We start from the raw sequence: 14,700 nt of genomic DNA, 5'->3' as shown, positions 1-14,700 counted from the left end.
CACACACCCTCAGTTTGCTCTTCGATTTCAAGTTACTAATGTCATCGTCAGACAAAAGACCATGTGCATGTTGGTCAAGTGGCCAACGCTTTACAGACTCGGAAAAATGAATGTAAATGTAGCAGCTTGGAAAATGAGTTGGATTGTAACACCTTAGAACAGACCGTAATAGTATATGAATCTGATGAAATTTTTGATACTCAGGAAAATAATGAAAATGCCATTCTAGATTTTTTGATGAAAATCGTGATTCCTGTGAGGAAAATGTTAGTGAAACAGACAGCACCTTTTATGCTAATCTACCCGAGGGCCAAAGATTCACAGATTCAGACGAGACATTTTATGAAGACATTGAAAACCCGGTAGTATCTGCATTAGATTATGAGCAAAATGACAATGCTGATAATAGTGATCGTGAAGATGTTTATTCCCACGATTTATTCAGTGATTGCTCTAGTATTCACAATTCACAATTACAAACAAGTGGATCAGATGAAATTTTCTGTGAAGCCATGAAAAATCGAAATAATAGTGTATGTTCCGATGATGATAGTGAAGAGGACAGACAGAATGATCAAAATACGAGGATCTGATCCTAGTGACAGCTACGCCGTGTAACGCCATATCCTTCCGTTGCAAATACAGACATTCTCGGTAGGTTTTTGGGGAAGATTATTTTGGAGAAAATACAGAAAGCTATTTTGCTGACGATGAAATGGAACAGGCTGGTTCGATTCATCTGAAGAAGAATAAAAATAAAATAAAATAAACCTAAGTTTCGGTAACAGCGACTACAGGCAAAAGCACCAGTACACAACCAAACAGTAAATTTGGCAGCTGTAGGATAGCTGATAATCATAGAAATGGAATAATAATAGTTCTGAAGTTTAACAATATTAACTGTCAATAATGAAAAGACAATATTATTTTTCACAATTAGGATCGAAAACCAAAATAATCAGGAAAAGCAAAATTTGGAAGGTGAGTATTTTTATTCTTATGTAACTCATATATTATTATTTTAGCATTATCTCACGGAACTCATTGCCACTTTCATTACTAGTTCTATATGGTAAGGAATGAAACCTGAATGTGTGTCTTTCTCGGCCGTTCGGTCCCAACTAACTCCGTTACTTTGTTTATTCATCTTCCCAGGTAAACAAACATCTGAGATAGGGTGGTCAGTCCAGCCCCGTTACTTTTTTTATGCATCTCCCGGGGTAAACCTTTACCTCTATCACAGAGTCTGTGTCGCATTTCACCCAGCCACAAAATAGGTTTTGTACTTTTGAAGTAATTAATATTTATTAATCACATTTCATAATCATGCCCGAATTATTTTATCTTTACAAACACAAAAACATAGACAGTACCTATGATAAATTATTATTAACTATTATTGTTTAAAATGATAAAAACTTTGGTTGACATTAATTTTATGATACTTGAGTGTATAGAAAGATTTTCAATCACACCTAAGCATTGACTATAAAGTTTACACAAAATTAAAAATACAGTGGAGTGTTAAAGTTTGTGCGTGTATGTGTTTCTTGTTGCCTATCATGGAATGAGTAAGCTGAAAGAGTTACGCCCCGTAGAATACGATCTGGTAACTCTGTTCAGCTGACAGCGCATTACAGAAAGCGGGTACTCCATCCTTCTCCTTTATTGCATTTTTTCTTTTTCTGTTTGTTCAAGTAGCACTTATTAAAGAGCTTATTTTAATGTACAGACACTTTAATTTTTTAGTTTCATAATAATAAGTAATTTGTAAGTGATTACAATCATATAGGCTGAGTTTTATGGAAAGTATTTGGTAAAATAAGAAACCGGTAAAAACAGCATGAATCTAGTTTGTATGAAATATTCACTAGCTACTGTAAACTTATGCAGTTTGTTACATTTCTTTGCAACAGTCATAAGATAGTGCCCAGGCTTCAATTTGGTATAAAGAAGTTGTCTGTAAGTTGAAAATTAAAGTTTCTAGAGTAGAAAAAAGAAAAAATTTCAAACTAGTTTTCTGGCGTTTTTGGTGTGTGAAAGCAGCGTTTTAGGCGCCTCATATGTTCTGCTGCTATAACTTTTACTGTGGCAGCTGTTATGGTCAGGCCAGTACACTTCAGTATTCTTACTTGTTATGACACCTTTTACAGTTGCAAGATATCAACTTTCAAGAACATGTACTTTGTATTCCATACTTCTTTGGTTGAGGTCAACAGCATTTGTTGTTGTTACAAATTTTTAGTTCAGATGAGAACAAATGGGATTCTGTAATGATCGTTAACTTATCAAATTTTTCCTAATATGATTGAGCTTCTGGCTGCATCACTTTGTCCAGCTGCTGTTCCAGTAGCTGTTGCTGCCCATCCCATGGGGCTAGAATGTACCCCATTCTTCAGCTCCAGTGAATCATGTTATGGCTTTACAATTGTTGTGGTGATGCAGGCAGAGGTACAGACTCGCAAGGCAAATTTTTTTCAAGATGCCTTTTTAAACCAAGGTTTGTGATTGTCAAGGGAATTCTTAACTGTAGGTGCTCCATTCCTGTCAGTGCTTGGCCTTAAGGCCTAAACCTCATAATCAGTCAGTCAATCTTTCCATTCCAGTAAATAGCATTTCTTGTTGTTACAAATTTTTTCAGTTCAGATTAGACCAGAGATTCTTTGATGACAGTGAACATATCTGTCAATTCTTGTACTAAAGAGAAAGTTCTTGATAGCAAAATTGTTAGGGTTCATCCCACGGTTTAGGAGACTTGACTTGTTTTTGCTCCTCATCTCCAGCCTCACTATGTCTTGTAGGGGTGTGGTCTCCAATACAGGCCAGTCTTTTCCAGCCGTTGTAAAAGGAAGTTTTTAAAAAAAAAATTTTAACAATTTTTTTTTAAGAGTTTTTTCTTTTAGCAGTCTAGTAAACATGGTAAATATGGTAATTGAAACTTGACAATAAGGTAAAGTGGTGAGAGGTAGGTGAGTTGTGATGGTGTGCCACTCATTCACTTGCCTGCAGACCTTCACATTTTCTTTGGTAGAAGATGTTTATGGTGAAATTTTTCTAAATCTTATGTATGTTTTGATGACTCTGCTTTTTATTTGGACTTGAGTGAACAACTTGGATGTCCTTGTCAAGAGGAGGTGTGTGGTTGCAGTTGTCATCCCTGTATGTTGATCTTCACTTTCTGGGCGCTTTTTTGCAGTGGCCAGTATTACAGTAAAGATCTTCACTGCAAGAAGTGTTCTGGTTGGTGTGCTACAACAGGTGAAATACAGGCCAAGAAGCAGTTGCCCATGTTCTTGGGAGGTAATACACCTCTCTTGACTCTGGCATTGCTTTTTGGGTTCTTTCCTGTCAATTGCTGTTTTATTTCACTCAACAATGCCATTATAAAAGTAGATAATATAGGCCTCAACAATAGACTTGCAATTTTCTGCAGAAACAACTAAAGCAGTCTTATTTTATAAAGATATCAGAGGGAAAAAGAATGATGAAATTGAGCTGAAAATGATAAATATCCTGATACCTGTTTGCCAAACTAAAAAATTATTAGGTTTGATTACTGATACACACTTGAATTGAAAACCCCATAACAAAAAATCTTTAAATCTGATAAGAAAGTTATCACATGCAAATTGGGGAACAGATAGACCAGTCTTGTTACTATACCAAGTAGCTGTCCTATGTATTTTAGACTATGAAAGGCAAATGTATGGCTTACCATCAGGCTCAGCATCAAAATGCTTAGATCCAGGTTTTAGTGTTGGGTAGTGGTCATGTACAGGCAATCCCCGGTTTACGATGGGGGTTCCGTTTTTACGCCGCGTCGTAAACCAAAAAATCGTCGAAAATCGTCAAAAATTATAAGAAAACCTTACTTTTAATGTTTTGGGTGCATTGAAAATGATGTAAACTGCATTTTTATTGAATTTTTCATCAAAAAACCTCCAAATTATGATTATTCTGCGGTTTGAGCCATATTTCTTCCGTCAGATTGAAATACGACGCTATCGTAACCTCCGAACATCGTCAGTAAACCGAAATAATTTCTGATGAATATATTTGAAAAAGCGCCGTAACCTCGAACGTCAGTAAACCGGGGACTGCCTGTATTTTAAACTAATATTTTATATAAGTAATTTACCCAGTACAGTAATTACATAGCTATTAGTTTCTTTTAACCGACAACTTAAAATTTTGAAATTGTGGGTCATGCTAGTTTGTTTTGGTTATTGTGACTTGCCCTGACCACTTTCGGGGGAAAAAAAGGTACAACATAGTAAAAAGCTTCAATTTGTTTCTGCCGGCTGTAGTTGAAGGACTGTGGTTGACAGCAGCTTGAATTTTGAAATTTATACTTTGCTGGTTGTTTGTTCTATCTGCGATTGGTTAAATATTTATTTTCATAGTGTTTAGATAGTGTTAGGCAAGTTTTGATCATCGTTTTATGTTTTGATCATCGGTTTATGACTTTTTGCCTGGTTTTTGGACTTCTCTTTGTAATTTTCCATGATGTCTGACACTAGTAGTTCTAGTATTAGGTATTGTAGCAAAGGCTGCAATACTAGGCTTACTAAAGAATCCTATGACTCTCACACTATTTGTGTTCAGTGTAGGGGACAAACTTGTTCAGTTGATTTACAGCGCGAGGAATGTAGTGAGTGGGATTTAAAGAAGTGGATTTAAAGAAGAGGAAAGCCATTACTAGGGAGTCTAGTAAAGCCTTAGCTGGTCAGGATTCATCGGCTAAGTCGGATGCAATGCAAATGCACCTGTAATTTCTCCTCCGCCTGTGCAATCCTGTCCTTTACCCGGCTCTCATGTTTCCGATCCCAACACCATTGTCAGTCTGGAGTGGAAGATCGACACTCGCTTTGAATTAATTGTGCAGTCGATTGCTAAATTAGCATCATCTGTGAAAGTGGTAATGGATAAAAGTGAGTCAGAGTGCCCTGTGGCACCCAGTGCTAGTGCAGTGGTAGTGGAAAAGGTGGCTGTTGGGCCCGTCGATTCTCCTTGGCCAAGGTCCCTGACATACTCCCCAGCACCTGGGAGGAGTCAAACTGGTAGCTTAAGGGAGGTCGGTGGGGTCTGCCCCTGAGCAGTCACCCCCTCGGTTCAGTCTGTTGATGAATCCCAGACTGCAACCAAAGGCCGTTGGAAAGGCCTTTAAGTGAGTGCTCACTGTATGTCCTCCAGCTCTGAGGATTTTAGTCCCAGATGCTCACGGCGCTATGCGGACAAGTCACGCCTGCTGAAAAGGCGTGCAGTGGACTTCGAGACCTCGTCTCTTGTGCCTTGTAAGAAGGGTAAGGATTCAGCATGCCTCTTTTGCAGTCACTGGGATAGCCTGGAGCAATTCTCTTCTCCTACATCAGACGACGATTGTAAATTGGCACCGAAGCGCCTTGTGGCACATAGACGTTCTTCTTTGCACAAGGAAACTCCTTCTTCATGAGTTGCATGCTCAGCACCATTACCTCTACAATCAGTGCCCGAGCAGCCAGCAACTAGCATCAAAGCACCCAAGCTCCCATTTACAGATGAGCACCCATTGGCGCCCGTTCGCCATCAAGTTTCATCATTGGCTCCAGTCTCTACAGTGCTCCCCAAGTGCCCATTGGTGCCCTCTCCTCCACCACCTCATTGTAGTGTCATCTCAGACAGTGTTCCTCCTTTGGTTGACCTGATCCAGAGCAAACTGGATAGCATTCTAGGTTTGCTTCAGAAAGCTCTTCCTACCACTCAGATGACGACGGACTTATCGCTTTCTTCTGTTTCTTCTGAAGAAGAGGCTGTTCCAGATCAAGATGTTCTTTCGTTATTGTGCGTTATTGAGGTTCCTGCTAGCAACCTTCCCAAGCTTCTTTTTGCCAGCTACTCCCTCCTCTCCTGCTTCAACTTTCTTTATGGAAGCTCCCTCAGCTGGTTCTTCGAGGTTACTGAAACTGGTTCTCTCCTCCTCCTCAGAAGGGTGGTTCTCTAAGAAGAGGGAGCAAGGTAAAGCAGTTTTTTGTTTCCTGCCTTCCAAGTTGTCTATGTCGAGTTATAGGTTTTATGCAGTGGGAGAAGCGCTTTCCCCGGGGGTCTCTGCCTCCTCTCAGGGAGACTTCTCCGGCCTTATTGACTCAGCTAGGAGATCAGCTTTCACCTCAGCCAAAATTATGTTTTCAGCTTCGGAACTAGTGCACCATGTCAAGAATGTTTTTAAGGTTTTCGAAGTGATGAGCTTCCTAGACTGAGCGGTGGGCGCACTAGCGTGCAAGATTAGAAACTGCTCCTTTTTGCCTCAAGACACTTCTGCGGACCTCTTAGTAGTACTTTCCTGTATTGACAGGGGCGTTCGCAACAGCACACAGGAGTTAGCTGGTCTTTACGCCATGGGTGTACAGTACTTGAGAAAAGAGAGCTGTGGTGTTCTTTTACTTCCAAAGGCGTCACTCCGTCTCAGAGATCCGCCCTCCTTTTCTCCCCCGTGGACAAGACACATCTTTTTCCTCAGGCTACAGTACTGGACATTGCCTCTGACCTGCAGAAAAAGAACACTCAGGACCTGCTCTCCCAATCTGCAAGACGCCCCAAGGATTCTTTGGCTGTTCCTCCCAGATCTTTGTTTCCGCTGCAGCCTACTCCCTTTCGGAGTTCCAGTTCTAGAACATTTACTAGAACAAGCAAATACCCGTTTCCCACAGCGTTCCATCAAGAAGTCTTCCTCCAAGTCTTTCACCAAGAAATGAAGATATTGTCCTCCGTACTCAGGTAGGAGCTTGGCTCCTCCTCTTTTGGGAACAGTGGGAACAAAAAAGGAGTGGAATCCTGGATAGTGTCTATCCTAAAGGAGGGCTACACTTTCCCCTTTACAAACCTCCTCTGGTCCGCAAGCCTGTCGAATTGACGGCTTACTCTCCAGGCTCAGAGAGATTTGCTGCTCTCTTGCTAGAGGTAGTAGAGGACATTCATTCTCCTGGACTCTACAACTGTCTCTTTGTAGTGCCCAAGTCATCGGGGGGCTGGAAACCTGTTTTGGATGTAAGTGCACTAAATTTCTTTGTCAAAAAGACAACCTTCAAGATGGAAACAAACCAAACTGACTTTGTATCCATTCGCCAGGGAGAACGGATGGCGTCCATCAACATGCAGGATGCTTACTTTCATATCCCAGTTCATCCGACTTCGAGAAAGTACCTCAGGTTTGTGTTTCATGGCAAGATGTTCCAATTTCGGGCTCTGTGCTTCAGCCTCTCGACGGCTTCTCAAGTGTTTACCATGGTATTGGCTCCCTTAGTGAAGTGGCATCATTTGATGGGGATAAAGATCTGTCTGTACCTTGACGACTGGTTACTACATCCCTGCTTGGAAGCTCAGTGTATGGTGGACATTTGCACAACTCTTCTCCTGGCCCAAGAGTTGGGCCTCCTCATCAATCGGGACAAGTCTCTTCTGACTCCTTCTCAGGAGATTCCTTATTTAGGAATGATTATCAACTCTCAGGATTTTTGGGTTTTCCCAGTCCCGAAGAGAATAGACAAGTGTCATCAAATAGTAAAAGAATTTCTGGAACTAGATTCTTGCTCGGCCAATCAATGGATGAGCCTTCTAGGTACCCTCTCATTAATGGAACAACTCATCACTCTGGGAAGACTACACCTGAGACCTCTACAATTCTTCCTCAGAGCCAGCTGGAACAGGCAAAAGTTCCCAGACTCATTTGTGTCCCCGATAACGGTAGAAACCAAGGAGGATCTTCGTTGATGGAGTTCCAGGAAGAGGCTATCAGAAGGGAAACCTCTTCTCCCCTGAACCCCAGCCTAGAGTTCTTTTCAGATGCGTCAAACCTAGGTTTGGGAGCTCTTTAGGGTCAAAAGAAGTGTCAGTACCTGGTCTCAAGAACAGCAAAACTGGCACATTAATGTAAAGGAGTTACAGGCAATATTTCTGGGCCTACAGTGCTTCGCTTCAGAAGTTGGCGGGAAGACGGTAGCAGTGCATTCAGACAGCACGACGGCATTGACGTACATCAAGAAACGGGGGGAACTCACTCTTTCTCCATGTACAAAGCAACAAGATGTCGTCTTCTCTGGTTACACAGAAACAACACACAAATGTAACACAGTTTATCCAGGGGAAACTCAATGTTGTGGCGGACGAATTGAGCCATCAGAAACAGATCCTTCCCACAGAATGGACATTAGACCCGTTGGTTTGTCTGGATCTGTGGAAGCTCTGGGGGAAACCCATGGCAGTTTTGTTCTCGTCCTCCAGGAATCATCAACTTCCTCTCTTCTGCTCACCAGCACCAGATCCATGAGCATGGGCGACCGATGCAGTGTTGCAGAACTGGTCAGGCAAAGATCTGTATGCTTTTCCCCTATTCAGTTTAGTGTGACAAGTCATCAATGAATTCTGGTCTCATCAAAACCTGTCCATGATGCTGATAGCCCCCTTTTGGCCAGCAAAGGAGTGGTTCCCAGTTCTGCTGGAACTTCTTGTGGACTTCCCGAGACTGCTGCCACAGAAGCAACAACAACTCAGGCAACCTCACTTCCGATGGTTCCACCAAAACCTGTCCTATCTGGCCCTAACAGGATTCAAGCTGTTAAGCTACTGCTCCGAAAGAAGGGCTTTTCAAGAGCAGCTGCAGACGCGATCGCGAAGTGCAGAAGACAGTCATCAAATGAAGTCTACCAGGCTAAGTGGGCAATCTTCAGGTCTTGGTGCAGATGAAATAATGTGTCCTCTTTTAATACCTCTGTAACAGAAATAGCAGGCTTTCTTCTGATCTTACGCTCCACTAAAGGACTTTCCACCTCTACCATTAAAGGCTACAGAGCAATGCTTAGCTCGGTTTTCTGCCATAGAGGAATGGACTTATCGTCTAACAAGGATATGCCCGACCTTATTAAGTCCTTTGATACCGCAAAGCTTAAGAAAAACCTTTCCTGTCCTGGAGTCTAGATGTAGTACTTGAGTGGCTGATCAGTTCACATTTTGAGCCCATGCAGTCTATCCCTTTAAGGGATCTTACCAGAAAAACTCTTTCTGGTCGCCTTGGCCACTGCCAAAAGATCCAGCAAAATCCATGCCTTAGACAAAAATGTTGGATTTTCTCAGGGGAATGCAGTTTGCTCCTTTTCCCTTGAATTTTTAGCTAAGAGCAAATCACCATTGAATCCATGGCCTGGTTCTTTTACGATCAAGAGCTTGCCCTAGAGAGTAGGCCTGTCTGAAGAAGAGAGAGCTCTCTGTCCAGTAAGGGCTCATAAGTTTTATCTTCACAAAACGAAGACTATTCGTGGCACATCAAGGAACCTTTGGTGCTCTGTGAAATATACCTCTCGGCCTTTGTCTAAGAGTGGCCTGGCGTTCCTTCTCAGGGACTTGATCTCAGAAACCCTTCCCATGGTGAACGAAGACACTCTCTTCATGCAAGGTAAAAGCCTGTGAGATAAGAGTGGTTGCTACGTCTTTGGCGTTTAAGCGCAATTTATCCCTCACGTCGATTGTGCAACCAACGTTTTGGAAGTGCAAGTCAGTGTTTGCATCTCATGACTTAAGGGATATCAAAACTACTAACGATCAGTGCAGTACCTGGGTCCGTTTTATGCGGCATGGTGTTGCGGGAGGAGACGTAGAAAGCAATGTCTTTTCTTTAATCCCTTCACCTTGTTTAGGGTGTTGAGTTTTTTGAGGTACCTGGGAGTACTATGTACTTGGAGTACCCTCCAGTCCTTTGGTTTTAGTGGTTGGGTATTGGTGTTTTTAATTTTGTTTTTTGTTGGTTATGGTGACTATATTTGCTCTGGTTATTTTGTGTGGTACTGCACCCTGGGGCAGGGCACCTTGTTTTCTTTGTTGGCCCTCAGAAATTAGTCCATCGCTACAAAGCACCGACTGTAGTAGTAGGCCTGAATTCAAGGCTTTACCGCTTCGCCTCTACTGGATAAGATGAGTGCCAATCAGAGGCAGCATCTACCTGTAGCAACTCTCTTATCAGGTAAGGTTCAACAACATTGGTTCAATGTTAGCAAATTTATATTCTCAAACTCTTTACAGTGCTATTAAGAATGTTTTGGGGTAGATATGTCCAACCTTCCCAACTCCATTCGATGTGGGAATCAGTTATTTATATAAAAATGACATTTTTATGATAAAATAAAGTTTTATATGTACTTACCTAGTAAATAAATAATTGGAGCCTGCCCACTTCCCCTCACTTGGACATAAGGGCATAAACAAATTGAAACTCTTTGCTATGTTGTACCTCTTCTTCCCTGAAAAGTGGGCAGGGCACATCTCCATAACCAAAACAAACTAGCGTGATCTGCAATTTCAGAATTTTAAGCTGCTGGTTAAAAGAAACTAATAGCTATGTAATTACTGGGTAAGTATATAAAACTTAATTTTATTATAAAAATGTAATTTGTACATTTTTTAACTATTTGGTGAAGGTGACTTTGTTGTTTGGTATGTTGTTTATTATGGTACTGTCCCCTGGACAGGGGTAGATGTGTACACTTTGTTGGCCTTTGGTAACCACCTTTGTCACAAAGCTTGTGTTATACTTCGTCAGCCTTCAGAGTACTCCTTCGCTGCGAAGTTGCCCACTTCAGTAGAGGCGCTTCATGGCTATACCACCACGCTGCTGTAGGTTAAGATGAGCGCCAACCAGAGGCAGTATCTACCTGCAGTAGCTTTCTCACCAGATAAGGAAGCAACAAGCATTGTCTCAATGCTAGCCTAATTTTTATTCCTATAGTTCAGTAACTTATCAGTATTTTGGAGACCTTTGCATTGTCCATGATTCCCCACTGCTTTTCAATGTGGAATCAGTTAAGTAATTACTGGGTAAGTTACTTACATAAAAATTACATTTTTATGATAAAATGAAGTTTTATATGTGCTTACCCAGTAATTATTGATGGGGCCCACCACCCTCCCCTGCATGGACATTTAAGCATAAATAAATTGAGCTTTTGTCTGTGGTGTTTCTCTCTCTTATCCTGAAAGTGGGCAGAGTCTTGTCACCTACACTAACAAAAGAATTGCTACTGGGGAATTCAAAATTCTAGCTGCCTTTCGAGTAGAAACTCTTAACTAAGTAATTACTGGGAAGTATATATAAAACTTAATTTTTTCATAAAAATGCCATCTTCATAAATTCTAAAGGTCAAGCAAGTTACATTTGGATTTGAAAAACCTGTACATTACTTTTATAAAAAAAAATACTTTCCTTATAAATCTATAAACATTTTGTTAATAGTACTCAATCTCAGCACTTTTTATTTCATCATAAAACATGGAAAAGGGAAGATGGGAGGGAGGAGGAAGGGGGAGGGGATTATCATTTTTCCATGAGGGAGTTGAGGTCCTGGGGAGAGGGGGGGTTGTTTAGGGACCCCCTGCTTAAACTGGTTTTTGGGGTTAGGAAAGTGGGAGGAAAACACACACACACACACACACACACACACACACACACACACACACACACACACACAGAAAGGCAGCCAACAAAATTAGGTAGAGTTACTTATGCCAGAGGTAGGTCATCTGTGAGTGTCTTTGTTCAAGAATTAACTGCTAAAACTGAGAAGGTCATGGAGGGAAAAGGATTATTACCAGCAGAAGATGCTGAGCAGTCCTCTTTTTTAATGATCATCTGCGTATGTCATCCATTCCCAAGAACATTATTGTATACCTTCTTTTTGACATTCCCCATGTTACAGGCTTCTTTACTCGAAGGAAAATAGCCCTTGAGAAAGCTTTGAACCTTAGCTCCTGAATCTTACAGTTGCCAAGTGCTCCACTGGATCCATTGGGTCTTCAAAAGAAATTTGGAACTTTCAACTTGACTTCTCTTCTAAATCTTGATTTATTTGGGCTTGGTATGATTCATAGATTTTGTGATCAAGCAAATTAAGTTCGTAGAACTTAGGACTTATTTTTCCATACAGAACCATCAATCATATATGGAATGACTATCTTCTGCTGTTGCTGTTGTACTTCAAGCGTGCACTTGCAATGAAGAAAGTAGTTGCTATGTACAAATAGGTCCATGGTGCATACATGGACAGTTCCTCATAGCTCCTCTGCTGTTCTGTTTATAGTACATAAAGAAGTATGTACCTGGTGAAAATTTAGGCTGTGAAGGAGGACACAATATGATGCATGGGTTTGTATAAAAAAATCTGTTTCATGTTATGAAAACTCATCTCATAGTCAGGATTACAGTCTATAACTACAGTCTATAACTTATCTTGTACTGCAACATAAATAACCGTTGAAGTGTCCAATGCTGGTCACCAGTAATTTGTAATATGTTTGTCACTGAGACATGGAAATCCATATACATAGGCAGTCTTGATTAAATTACTAGATTTAAGTATTATTAATACTAATTGATCAAAAAATTTCTGTAAAACTGCCTGGTCCTGATTACAAAATCATTAATTGTTACAGGATAACATCAAAGCAGCATTTGACCTGAATAACTTATACATGGAGTGCAAGAAGGTTCTGGAAGCAAAACGGGGTAAAAAAGAAGAACATAAGAAATCAGATTAAGATTTTATACAGTAGTGCATGCTTGTGTTAAGTTGCTGAGAGATAATGGTGTAAGTATAGCATGGTTTTTATTGGTATTTGTTGAAATAATTTTCCATGTACCAAATCAAAAAGTTTTTAACAGATCTGCATATTATTAAATATCATTTATTTCACACACAGTAAGTCTCCAGACAGCATACATTTCATTTACAGTATATGATTTATTTTCACTTTTTAACCATTTAGTTTTTACATTTGACAAGTATTTACTATAGAATTAATAGTACTGGACTGTAGTTGTATTAGATCCAAAATCTTACTACTGTGGTATTACTGTAGTCACAAATGGAGTGAACAAAACTCCAGTATAAAAGGCCATTTGTCAGTTCTATGTAGTTGTAGAATTTTTTATAACTGCTATTTGTATAGTACTATTGATATTTATAATATAAGTTCCAGGATGTCATATTGTATGTGCTGTATATCATTTACTCTTGTGCTATTGAAGCCATTATTTCTTAATTGTACTTTGAGGTGCTGTTGAAGCAAGCATAGTAATTGTAAAATAATGTAAATAAAATGATAAGAGTCAGGTACTGTAACCAATGAGCTGATTGTTCAGTTCAGCTGTGGTGTATTTTTTGTATGTGAAAAGTTATTATTGAACAATGTTTTGCCCTTTGTGTTTTACGGGTAAATTGACCACATCAATCAGTTACATATTTTGATAGTTCATTTGCATTGAGCATTTGCTTTTTGTTTTTGAAATTTACATGGAAGTGTATTAGTTTTTATTAGATATTTCTTGTACTTGTTGATAATGGATGCATTGTTTTTATTAGATATTTCTTGTACATGTTGATAATAGATGCATTGTCATCTTTATTTTGGTAAGATTCAAAGTGTTCATAGTATCATTGTTTACAATAATATTTTAAGTTAAAATAATATTTTAAGTCAACAAGATGTTTAAATTGCTTTGTGCTTTCATTAAAAACCAGTTGATTTTCTATTTTTGAAACGAGGTGAACTGAACTTTTTACTTTGAGGTTTTTCTTCACTTTATATGGGTAAGGAAATTACCATGAACTGTAAGGAGTGTTAGTACAAATTGTGGAATATTCATTGGTTGGGTGAACAGTTACGTGAATCTTCTGTATATAAAGTTTGTTTCATCACAAGCCCATTACTTAATGGTATCCTAAATGTGCTTCATCACAAACTGTTTCATCATAAACCCATTACTTAATGGTGTCCTAAATGTGCTTCATCATAAACCCATTACTTAATGGTTTCCAAAATGTGCTTCAGTGCAATCTCCAGACACTTCACTGAAGAACCAGCCTCTCTCTGTATCTGACCGAATTTGGATCCAGGCTCCACAATGCCCTTATTGGCACTTTTAGTCATTTCTTTGTGTCTCATATTTTATATACACTGCAGCCTTCTTCTCAGAATGCTTTGACTACTGCACCTTTTTTCTTCATAACTACCTTCTCTATAGCTATATGTTCATTAAATTTATTTGTGGTGCTGATGAGAATAATTCCTATACAGTACTACTATCTTTTAAGTGTGGTCTTCTACTCTGCCAATCTTGGACAATTGGATGATTCTGTAAATACCTGCCATCTTTTTACTTTGAAAATATAAGTAACTGTTCTCTTTTGAGGAGCCATGCTGTTTATTACTTGTACAGGCAGTCCCTGGTTGTTGGTGGGGGTTCCGTTCTGACAGCGTAATGATAACCGAAAATCGGCAATTTTCTGTGCCTTTTCAGCGATTTTCAGCGCTTACCAGCGCCAATATTTGGTTTTTGGCACCTCTGTTAGGTACAGTATGTGTCAGCACCAATACCCAATTATCAGCACCAATAGGCAGAAATCGGTGATTTTCTGCACCAAAAGTTGCCGATTTTCGTCACTAGATTGCCAATAACCGAGCCCGCCAATAACCGGGATTACCTGTATTATAAACTAGTACAGATATTTCTTTTCCAGTTGTTAATGTATTACAAGTAAGGATTTAACATCTGTTTCATACTAAAGTTTATATCCATTTGGTATGTGGTTTAAATGTACAGTAAACCCCCCGTATTCGCATTCTCACAATTCGCAGACCCAGGCATTTATGGGTTTCTCTGTGGAACATTTCTACCCATTA

General features: G+C 39.8%; 1 protein-coding gene across 1 annotated transcript in view; it reads left to right on the top strand.

The window, feature by feature from the left end:
* LOC136836763 (thioredoxin-related transmembrane protein 2 homolog) overlaps window positions 1-13,515 on the top strand; it is a 117,337-nt gene extending 103,822 nt beyond the window's left edge. Inside the window, exon 5 of the mRNA XM_067101319.1 lies at window positions 12,451-13,515. Within this exon, the coding sequence (XP_066957420.1) occupies window positions 12,451-12,555 (105 nt within the window). The 3' untranslated portion in view covers window positions 12,556-13,515. The remainder of the gene's footprint in view (window positions 1-12,450) is intronic.
* Window positions 13,516-14,700: the final 1,185 nt, after the last annotated feature.

This window comes from Macrobrachium rosenbergii, chromosome 56, assembly GCF_040412425.1.
Source record: "Macrobrachium rosenbergii isolate ZJJX-2024 chromosome 56, ASM4041242v1, whole genome shotgun sequence".
Taxonomy (NCBI): domain Eukaryota; kingdom Metazoa; phylum Arthropoda; class Malacostraca; order Decapoda; family Palaemonidae; genus Macrobrachium; species Macrobrachium rosenbergii.
This window is presented reverse-complemented; position numbering and strand designations above follow the sequence as displayed.